This window comes from Erpetoichthys calabaricus, chromosome 6, assembly GCF_900747795.2.
Source record: "Erpetoichthys calabaricus chromosome 6, fErpCal1.3, whole genome shotgun sequence".
Lineage (NCBI taxonomy): Eukaryota > Metazoa > Chordata > Cladistia > Polypteriformes > Polypteridae > Erpetoichthys > Erpetoichthys calabaricus.
The window spans coordinates 70,957,593-70,969,640 of record NC_041399.2 but is presented as its reverse complement, the minus strand read 5'-3'; the positions used below and the strand labels follow the sequence as shown (position 1 = coordinate 70,969,640).

Sequence of the window (12,048 nt, the reverse complement as noted above, 5' to 3'; positions counted from 1 at the left end):
AGAAAATGGCAAATGAAATGTAAGAATTTCAAATCTGGGCATAAAAATACATATATTTCTTAATTTCTTGGAATAAGAGATAAAAAGGTGGGTCACTAAACAATGAGAGAAAAAATAATAATGATGTATTGATTATAAAATTGGTTGGAATAAAAACCCACAGCCACAAGGGTCTCCAATGATTGCACCTGGGAAAATACTCGACTAACGCACATCACAATGAATTAAATGATTGCCTGCAGCTTGCAAAACAAGGAAAAACAATTGGTTAATACAGTTTAGGATTGGGGTGAAACATCAGGAGTAATGCAGAAGCCTACTCAGGACAGGTGCTTAGTGGCAAGACCCATGTACAGTATGCAATACATACAACACATTCACTAACACTAACTCAATGAGAGTCAGCAATTATCTTTGTTCCTCTTTCGCATGCCTCTAGCTAAATGGACTCCACAACGGTTTCCTATTTGTCCTCACATATTGGTAGTCCTTAAGAGCAGACATTAAGTGTGTTTATAATCTCTTCCAATAATAAGTTTAAGCCAACATGTTTTTGGCTTGCACTTCTGTTAAATGCTTTAACTCACAATGTGCAACACGCTCTACCAGTTGCAGCTGCTGCTTAAATGTTTTTAGTAAATACCGTATGAGCTTTGGGATGTCAGAGCGTGTGGGTCTGATTGCTGGCACTGGACCCATCTACATGTTTTGTAATAGAGGCACATAGCAGAAATCAATAGTGATTTTATCAGTGTTGAAAAACTAAAAGACAACAAATAAACTGAAACTCTGGATGAATGCATTTAGTGAGTCTGAGCTGACCTAATGAGATTGCTTTGCTATTCTGGTGCAATCGTAGAAAAATATTAACAAATACCGTGCTGTGTAAAGGAGACCTTATAGGAACTTTGCCCTAGACAAAAACTGCAGTTGTTCTTTTGAGTATTCATCCATGATCCTATTTCAAAACAGTGTAATTTGATAGCATGGGTCTTAATCAGTCAATCTCAGTTTCAGGTTAAATAGCATATGTAATAAATAGAAGACTATCCTAAATCTCTATAAAACAACAGAGGTGCAATTTAAATAGTTGTTATAGCAGAGGCAGGGTAAGTGAGCAGATCAGGGTCACACATCAAGATCTGAACAGGCAACGCAACAGTTTACTACCCAAATCCAAATTCTAAAGGATAGCACTGCTTTTATCTTTAAGCATTCAAAATGAAATATAGTGTAAATGAGTGACATATTATTATTCCCATAAATTTGGGTACACAGGGGTAAGTATGAGCATGCAATGACTCTAAGACTTACTTATGTGCCTATAAAATACAAAGTTGACTGTAATTTATTCTAAAGTAACAGTTGAAGCAACCCGGAGCAGATACAAGTCATCAGGAGCGCATCCAAGTTCTTCAGATTGTCTTTGAAATAAAGAAGATATGTAATGGACAAATGGTCATGCAAAACTTTTAACACTGGGAGAGCAAATACTGCAAATCAAAGCACAAGTTATTCAACAGACTCTTCAAACAATTAAGACTGTTTAATTATAATATAAAGACATTGTACAAAAGATTTATCGGGGTGGAGTGTTGTGATGTGAGATTTTGCATACAAGTTGATAAATATTTTGTATGTCTTTATTTGTAACTTAGACAAAGTAATGTAATATTACTGTTACATTAGTGAAAAACATTCATGTTTACAACCAGGAATGAGTCTCTTTGAATTTTACGGCAGGATTTGGGGGAAGTGCCTGAAACAAGTTTTGGTAAATGTTTCTCTGAAGTCTCTCAACTCCCACACAAAGCCAGGCTGCCTAACTGCCAAGCTTTACCTTAACATATGGTTTTGGGGGATGGCAGTTGTTAAGATGTTCTTTGCCCCATTGGTCTTAAGCATGGCTATTTGGAATTGGCTTGTATCAAAAGCCTTTAAGTACCATGACACCCTATTGGCTGTAGGGTTGGACAGAAAACCCATAAATTTTCTTGCTTTATGTCACCCTCTCTCACTCTTACCAAACTGATGAATGACCATCACACCATGAACTGAAAAGAACAACAGAATGAAAAGCACAGCTCAGCAGCCATATTGAGACAGGCATGCAGCCTGTTCTGAAGAAAGCTGACCTCAAATGACGCCTTAACTAGATACATTTTAAGTAACTAACAAGTCTGTGTACCGCCTGAAACTACACTTCACCATTTATCAGGTTGTATGGTTGCTAATATTCAAATGTACTTTGCATATTGTTATTATTTATGAATATTATCAATAATACATTGTTTAAATTGTAATTTAACTCCTGCTTGTCTTTTACTACACCTAATTGCCTGAGGCTATACATGTAGAAGGGAAGGTGGGGAGAAGTTATATACTATAATACCTTATAAACAGTGGTAAGTCTGTGAGATTTGAGGCATTCTGACAAAGGCTACATATTAATAATACAATAGGGGAAAGTAGAGCAAAATATTACCCTACCAAGACAACACACCAGTGAAGCCCATTCCTTTTTGAAATATTGGGGAATCAAAACCTAACCAAGCAGTGGTGGACACACGAGAGGAACTGGCATATAATGGGATGTCAGCCCAAAGCAGATCACATACAGACATACTAGAGATAAGTGGAGTAGCCTATGCAACTGGAATTCATGTTGAAAATCCAGATTAAACTTGGCAGAAAGAGATACCTAAGACATCCATTTCAGAAAGAGGCCCTGCAACATTAGTATATCTTTAAAAAACAAATATAAATGAATTAATAAATAAAAATATAATTTTTCTAACTAGAATTTTTGTATTATATTTACTGGAGCAGGCAGCAAAATAGAGAAGTGTGTCTCAACCTCTCTCCTGCCCAGCACTTCCACTCTTGATCACAATTGACTGAGCAACCAAAGCGAAATTGGCCAATCAGAAAAAAGCCACAGTGACCAATCAGATTACTCAGAGGGACTGGACACACTCTCACACACAAACAATAGAGTTTTATTATATAGTAGATTCTTACCTTTTACTTTTGCTATTATGCCATAACGGCCTGTGAGAAAGTACCTTGCTTCACATTATCATCTCCTGGTTATCTTCCATGCTCACAATAATCCTTTGATAATAGCATGTCATTTCAAATAAAAGGAACCAGTAGCTGAATTAAACTAGAAAGGGTCTAAACCAGAAGATCAATAAACAGAGAATCAAAACCAAATTCTGAAACAAAAAAATTGGATTCAGAGAAAGCCTATCCAGAAGTCAAAATTCTGAAAGATTCTTTGCTAAATGTATATGAAAGTCTTTTCGAGAATAACCATAATCATGGCGTTCGCATGACATGCAATGTTAGTTTATAAAATGTCACATGTGTGATGTTATGCAGCAAAACTTCCACAAACCATGCCTCCCGCAACAGAGCATTGCACCATGGCAATTGAGCAACAAAGTTGCTCCACCAAAACACAATAAAATCATCATTACTCTATGAGAAATATAAGGAGAAATGAACTAGAACATCAGGTTCTCTGTATGCCAAAACCAACAGAAAACTATATCTAATGTTCACAAAAAAATGATGACAGACTAAATTTACAAGGCTACCTAAATTGTAACACGAACTGAGAGAAAGAGAGAGAGAGAAAGAGACAGAAGGAAAGAGCCCCAACTGCTATAGTAACATTTATCTTTCCAAAATTTATCTTGAGGTTTTCCCAGCAGTGCTTTTTGTGGGCTGCACTAAATGATTATTTAAAACAGCAATTCTCAACATTTTTCTCCTTGTGAACCCCTTCAAAAAACCTGAATAAATTGGCGAACCCCCTGTGTAGTCATTACGATATACTACAGGTTTATCCTTGTACTTTGGATGTTTTGTTTCAATGTGTCTACGAAGAAGTGATGGTTTTAAACTGCTGTTGGCCAGGACTTCATTACAAATTACACAAAGCAGTTTAGGTTCTGAGTCATCCCCGGTAAAATACAAACCCATTCGTAAATAGTCGCTGTCATATTTTTGTTTCTTCTCTTTTGTCTTACTATGTTCGCCAATTTTTTCCTTGCTTTCAGTCTGGAGAGATAGTAGCTCACTACAACTTTCAGTATCATCACCCTGTGTTGGTACCAAATCAGGGACTGAAGTAGAAGAAGAAGCAATTGATTGCTCATCCAGCTTTTTGTCAGACTTGATAAAACTACCCGTTTTTAACCATCAATCCATAATAAAATTACGGAGTAATAATTATTCAATTTCACGTTTGACGTGCGCATGTTTAAATAAAAAGTCTTTATCGTAACATATTTACACGCACACTATGCAGTACCAATTTATTTTATTAAAATCACTCGTGGTTCTTAAGCGCATCGTACGATCCAATTCGACTGTACTCTCCCTTGCCTGATCGCGGCATTTTTATATCAGCAGACGTTATTCTCGTTCTTTCAAGCGCATTTGGGGTTCTCGGTTTGCTGAATTGGAAGTTTCTGGATCATATGAGAATGTACACGCATCGCCAGCAGCGTAGCGTCTCATCATGTTACAGATTGTTACCTGTTGCGACTCGACAATTTATGGAATCTTCTGTCGCAATGTGTAAGTGACTGAGGTAATATTCATGAATTTGACATTTAATTGATTTATTGACCCATTTTTATTATTGTATTATTAATAGTATTGTGAATATATATGCCTACATTTAATATTTTGTTATATTTTTTACATTTGAGATTTAAAATTCCGCCATTACAATATTTTTTTGGCGAACCCCTTTTATAAAGCACACGAACCCCCACCAGTTGGGAATCACTGATTTAAAACAAGTATAAAATAATTTCTTGTGCCCTTATTTCCTTTTTGTTATTGTTATTTTGCTGATGTTGTGGCTTTAAGATGGTACTATAAGCAGCATTATCTTCCCACAATGTATTTCCCAACACTGAACCTGGTCCTCCATAAAGCTAATGCTCCCTGCTGACCAGCTACACCTGGACATGAGAAGAAATAGACACCAAAGAGCTTGTAGGACTTTGGTATCAGAAGGTACAAAAACAACAGTACACCAATGCATGATTATAATGCATTTATGACTCCAACATGTGCCATATATTGTACGATTTTAAAAGGAGGAGAGAGAACACTTAGCCAGATTCACAGGTTTATTTGTTTGTTTGTTTATTTTTTGTTACTGTAGGGGCATTGTAAATCGGAATTTATGTTTACCCTCCTATTTTGCCAAATTAACAAATCTTCTGTTTAACATTTTTAGACACAATTAATAAATCTTTTTTTATTGTAGTGGCTGATACATTGGACTTAAAATACAAAGTTTCTGGTTGAATCCCTGCCACTAAGTCACTTTGTGACCCTGAGCACATGCAAGGCACTTAACCTGCACCATTTCTGAAAACACATCTATAAGCAATCCTATATACAATATCCAGATAATACAAGTTGCCTCTGATAAAGGCATTAAATAAGACAAATAATATATAATTTAACTAGATATGTATGTACATATTGCATGATTATGTACTTTTTTGCACTTCTAAATCTGTGTAAGTACCTTAAATCTGTTAATAATTTTTAAACTGAATTGAATGAAGTGTTGTTCTAGTGAGTTCTATGTCATGATTTTACTGTTGCGTGTGAATATAGAATATAATGATAATGTTCATTTACATTATACTGATATTCATTTACATAGTATACATGATTGCATATCAGTCATTGCCTGTGAAATTAAAATTTCAAACTGAATGAATTTTGAACTTTGAGAGGGTATATTTTTTCACAGTTGTAAATGAAGGTACTATGTATCCTGGGGTTTAATTAACTACTGACTTTTACAGAGATAAGAGTTCTGGCAGGCAATTCTTTTTCATGTCTCATCAACCCCAGTGTTTATTATGTGCCTATTACTTTTATGTTTTACTACATGGTTTTCTTTAGGAGTTTCTTACTAGTGTGTTTCAGTGAACGGTCAAGGTTGAGTCGTTTGTGTACAACACAAAAGCATGATGAAGTGCAAAAAAAAAATAAAAACCCTCCAACTTTTTAAAATATTGTTATTAACATATTAATACATGGTACAACTGAGTAAAACAGTTACAGTTATAATTTACACTTGTAATTATAAATTCCAGTAAGCTCAAAGTCAGTGACAGTCACGTTTCCCTTTTTTTTGTCCTCCATGATGTAGGGGTCAATTATACTGTTCATCCAATAAACAAACAAAACCCCAGTTAATCTTGGCTGTTGAAGCTATGATATGTTAGCATTTTGATTGGCCAACATAGCACTCGCCTCTATGCATGTCCCAACTCCATATTTAATTGGTGATTGGTATTTGATATTTCTTAAGCCCCAAGTCAGGGTTACTCCCAGGGTCAAAAATGCCACCTGAAAATATTGGGGTCACATGTTCCCAGAGGTCTTTGTGGCATGATTAGGCACTCAAGCACATGTGAGCATCAATCAGTCAGTGTTACAAAGGACTCTCTAGAGCCAAAAACTGTCGTCCTCTAGTATTAGCCAAACTCCTCATACTGGTGTGGTGATGTATGTTGCCATTACTTATGCATGTTTCTGTCTCATCTCTGCCTATATCACTGGGTCACAAAATGTGTAATACAAAAATGCCCCACAATGAATAGGCATAAATCAACTGATTTTATAATTAATCATTTTTAACTTTGTCAATGACCTGTACACATATAACTATATTTAAATCTATCCATCCGTCCATTATCCAACCTGTTATATCCTAACTACAGGGTCACAGGGGTCTGCTGGAGCCAATCACAGCCAACAAGGCAGGAAACAAACCCTGGGCAGGGTGCCAGCCCACTGCTGGGTGTGCACACACACACACACACACACACCCCCCAAGCACACACTAGGGACAATTTAGGATCGCCAATGCACCTAACCTGCATGTCTTTGGACTGTGGGAGGAAACCGGAGCACCCGGAGGAAACCCACGCAGACACGGCGAGAACATGCAAGCTCCACGCAGGGAGGACCCGGGAAGCAAACCCAGGTCTCCTAACTGCGAGGCAGCAGCGCTACCACTGCGCCACCGTGCTGCCAATATTTAAATCTATTACATCTCAAATCATTTTCATTATCACTGAAGTGGAGTAGTGGCTCTGAGGATAAAGATCTGCACTGGTATCTGGAAAGTTGCTGGTTCAAATCCTGTTACTGCCAGAAGGGATCTTACTCTGCCGAGCCCTTGAGCAAGACACTTAACCTGAAAATTGTTCCAGGGGTACTGTACAATGGTTGATCATGCACTCTGACCTCCGAAGACAATTTCCCTTCAGGGATTACTAACGTATATCAAATCAAGAAAAACTTTAAGTGATGCCTTGTCTGTATAGGCCACTTCTAACGTAAACAAATTTTATATTACAACACAGTTTAAAATCCAAATCATAACAGTCTGATTTTATTAGTCGATAACTGACCCAAACTAACACCTCCAATATGATTTATATACACTACTCCTGCACATACAGGAGAGCTATTAGCCATTGGGATATTGACAAGGTATGAATCAGATCCTTTTCAAATTCTTGTTTAAATTAATATTTATAATAGTAAATGCATTTTCATTAAAGAAATGTAATTGTTAAAGTTATATTTAATGAAAAGAAAAAGAGAAAGAACCCCTTACCTCCACTAGCTGAACTCGTCCATGGTAAAGCCTGCCTGGTGAATGGTTGTGAGAGTCTATGTATATTAATGTCATCTGCTGGCCCTGAATAAAGACATACAGTACTGAATTAAATGATAATAAACCTTAACAAGCAGGGATTGTTTTCTTCCTTAGTTAAGCAGACACATTTTTAAAGATTTTTAAACTAACCCATGTACACTATAGTTGTTGCAATGTACTGTATTTTACATTTAGATGTAGTACAATTAATACTATACCAACCAAGTCTGATTAATGGGCACCATAATGTTATGCATCTTTAAAAAAACAGATCTAAAGCAAATGCTATTGACTGTTTGAAGCATTTAAAACTATATAATAGTTTTGTTGCTAAGAAATAGTATAATAAATAATAAAATAAATAGCCTATTCCCTATTTGCTAATAATTTTACGATTATGAAAAACATCTTCCAAACATCAAAAGTTCCTTCCTTGCCTATTTAATATCTCTTTTAATAATAAGGGAGATAAGATTGGAGGAGGCATTAAGGACTTTTCTGCATGCAACCATTTGCAAACATGCTGCCTGTTAAGTCTGACAGTTAGTCAAGTTTGCTTTTCATGCTATCTTTGTATTTTCTTCTTTGTTTACAGGGATTTTTGTTTCTCGCAGTTTGGTTTTCTTCCAGAATCCATGTTGACTATTATTTCATGAAGTCATTATAATGCTGACTTAATGTTTGGACTTTTCTGAAATAGCAAGAATCCGTTAGAAAAAGACTGCTCACTCAAAGCTAATTTCTACAAATTTAGTTCTTTCTTTGGGCATTGTTCTTTTCATATACAGCACATATATTTTAAACACTTATTTTTGTACTATTTTTTTTTTCTTTTCAATACTGTGATGTTTCCTGTGCTCAGTAGGAGCTACATATCGTTTTGTCTTTGGCCCCTCCTAAACAGTACATGTCTGCTGCTATGCATACCTTATTGCACATGTGATATTGCCGGAATCTGGATGATGTCTTTGCTCAAACGTTGTGTTTCACATTTTTCCAATAGCCCATCTAGAGCTCCCCTCATTTATCAGTTTATGCTTTGACCTTAGCAAAGTTAAATGTATTCTGAGGTTTTGACTTTAAATTTTCACATTTGCTTAGTGTTTTGGTTTTCATTTTCTTTTGTGCATTTGGTCTTTTGTTTTTTTGTAGTTAGTTTTTTTTACCTTTTTTGATTTGATTTCTGATTTCTTCCCTATTTTGGTATGACTACTTTAGTTTTTTTGGATTTGCCTTTTGCATAACAGACCTTTCTGAATACTCATTAATTTTTCAATGTGTTTCACCCTTCTGCAACTCTCCTCAATCTAAACAAATACTCAGGTGCATGTGGTCAGCTGTGCTTAGCAGAGTGATGAATGGCACAATGCCTCCTGCCAGTTCCTGTATACTGAGGAGCTAATACCACAGTGCTGAACTGCACCCCTATAAATGCAGCAAATCAAGACATGTCTATTAGAATGCTTGGGTCCCAGACACTGCATATCAATGCCATAGGCCTCCAACAAATGTTGGTCATCAGCGAAAAAGTACCTCCGGCTGAGACAGATATACTTCCACCCATATGACTACAGCAAACTGGTGTGTCTAACACATTTGGGGTTATATGAATAAATATAGCCTTTTTAGGCTCTCCTGTAATAGCTCCGATTAAGTTCCTTTGTTCATTTTGGGCCTGCTACAACTTGTTGTTTCATGTGCTACTTCCTTTATGTTACAAGTCTTCCTGTCACCATTAGTATTACTGTGTTAACTAAACAATGTCATCAACACTTAATTAGAACAGTGGATATCGGTGTTGCATATCCATTATAATTTTGTGCATTTTGAGCATAAGTCTTTTATTTCTTGCCTCCTGTAGGCGTCATCTAGTATGCAATGTACCTTGGTGCTTGTTTTTTATTTGTGGTTAAGTAATATTCAAAGATTAGATCTCTAGATAATTGAATAGTAGTGGAATTATTAAAACAGTTACATAAAACAGGGCTAATACACTAGAGGTAAGAAGGGCCACCACACTACAGTGAATTTTATACACAATCAACATTGTGAAAAATAAAATGTATGGTTTACCCCAAAAAACTGAGGTAGCAAATTATACCCACTTTATTTAGGTACTTTAGGTAGATGTTTAGTGGGTAAAGAACCCCCCCCAACTAATTTTCTAAACCCATCGAAATAAATCAGGTAAACTCTACCTAATATTGCAAATTTAGCACATCAAAAGTCACAGAAGTAAATCAGATAAAGACTACCTGCTCTGGATAAGTGCATTTAGTAAATGGATGGTACTACCATGAAGTTTTAAACTCTTAAAACAACACAAAATGAAGATTGTTAGAAGTAAATAGTACCAAATAACTTTTGAGTAATATAGCACATGATACTGAAGTAAAATATCTCTATATATAATCTTCATTTGGATCTTGATCTTTGTTTGTCCGCGAATGAATTAGAAGAAGAAGCACTAGATGGCAGTAGAGAGACAGCTAAAACATAGGCATTGCATTAAGAATCTCCTCCAGGCTTATACTTCTGAAGACTGTAGTACTCCAGTCACACCTCAAAACACAGACATTCAAACTAAACAAATTGTTGTGCTTTAAATTAACTAATCTTTATATATAATCTTCATTTGGATATTGATCTTTGTTTGTCCTCGAATTCATGTTCCCCTGACACTGCCTTGGTTGTTACTTTTCTTTACAAACACTGTCGATACCACTCTTTGTGTTTAGATCTGGCGTCGACACCGTGCTTTGTGTTTAGATCTGGCATCGACACCTGCTTTGTTGTCGAGACTGTGGTTTTTTCTGTTTCTATCCACCGTCATTGGCAGCACTTCGTCCAAATCGAATGTTCACCCGCTTCTTGGAGTCGGCAGTCAGAGTATATAAGTCGGACACACTTCTGTGATTTTCCATCAGTCGGCGTTTGGAGTTCAAGAAAGAAACATTGGTTCTTCCTTACTCTTTGGATTGCCACAAAGCAAACTGCGAGATTGGAGAAAGGTTGAGAAGAGATCATGAGAGGAAACGACAGCGTCGTGAAAACGAGACGGACTGTGAACAGACAGAAGCAGAAATGCTCCTCCACCACCACATAATTACTATTCGGACAGTGATTCCGAGTAGGCCGTTTCTGTCGAATCAATGTCCAAGGGTTTTGTTTTGTAATTTTGTTTCCCTTATAAAAAATCATAATGCTGTACGACGAAGAGCCCAGCTCACGACTGGCAGCCGCGTTTAAACAGGGAGCCCTTCACAGACAACTTTAACACGCACAACGTAATTGTACGCACATGGCTAGTTCTCATATAATTCAGCAGTCTTTATCTGATAAGTACATTAATGAATTTCCTATATTAGGCAGATTTTACCTGATTTATTTGGATGTTTTTAATACACTAAATTTGGGTTTTCTTTACTCACTTAAAAATGGGGATACATTTACCAAAATCAAGTTGGTGTAAATTGCTTCCTCAAATATTTTTTGTTAAACCGTATACCTTACTTTGTACTGTGTATGTCAAGTGACAGATTGGAGATGAAATCATTTGTGTACAGTAAACAGAGCTGTAAACAATTTTTTTGTGTGTGCTATACATAAAAGGTTAATTTTGTTTTTGGCTTATGTTGCTGTCCTAATACATTTGTTTTTAACCATGTCACAAGAAAATTTTAAACCTGTTATCAGGGGTCATGAAGCACCCAAATTAGTGCTGGATTTATTGTGTTGACCAAACCTGACAGACAGGCAGACAAGTCAATGAAGGCAAATGTTTATTTCTTAACCTTCTTACCTTTTTGATGTAAAACTACTGCATGTACAGGTGAGCCTGTATACATTTTATATATATTGCATATTCCTATATTTATGTTTTTACAGTATTTTTATGTATACATTATTTTCTCATAATCTATGAAAAGAGTACTTATTAAGAATAAACGTAAACTAAATTACAGAAAAACCATATATTACTATGTATTGGTGAAACACTGTGAAATTAGTAATTTCTTTCTATTGATTTCAGTCATCAAAGTTATCCATTGTGATAAAAATAATAATGAAGACAAAATACAAAATCTTGTAAAAAGGTTTGATGATATTTTTTGTAGTGTATGGCTAAAATCATGAATGGAAAGAACCCATTCAGCCCAGAACAGTTGTTTCAAGTATAATAAGTCTGTAATAACAATATTACTGATTAAATATTATATGTCTTGTGTTGGCACCTCTTTTGCAGAGACACTGCATATCAAATGTATGGTTTATGCGAAGACAAAAAAAAGAGTGATGTTTAAAATGATAAGCCAATACATCAAATAAAA

General features: G+C 35.8%; 1 protein-coding gene across 3 annotated transcripts in view; it reads right to left on the bottom strand.

The window, feature by feature from the left end:
• LOC114653392 (laminin subunit alpha-3-like) overlaps window positions 1–12,048 on the bottom strand; it is a 403,128-nt gene that overhangs the window by 65,307 nt on the left and 325,773 nt on the right. For all 3 annotated transcript variants that reach the window (XM_051928867.1, XM_051928866.1, XM_028803680.2), the window contains exon 40: window positions 7,676–7,759. In XM_051928867.1, the coding sequence (XP_051784827.1) occupies window positions 7,676–7,759 (84 nt within the window). The remainder of the gene's footprint in view (window positions 1–7,675; window positions 7,760–12,048) is intronic.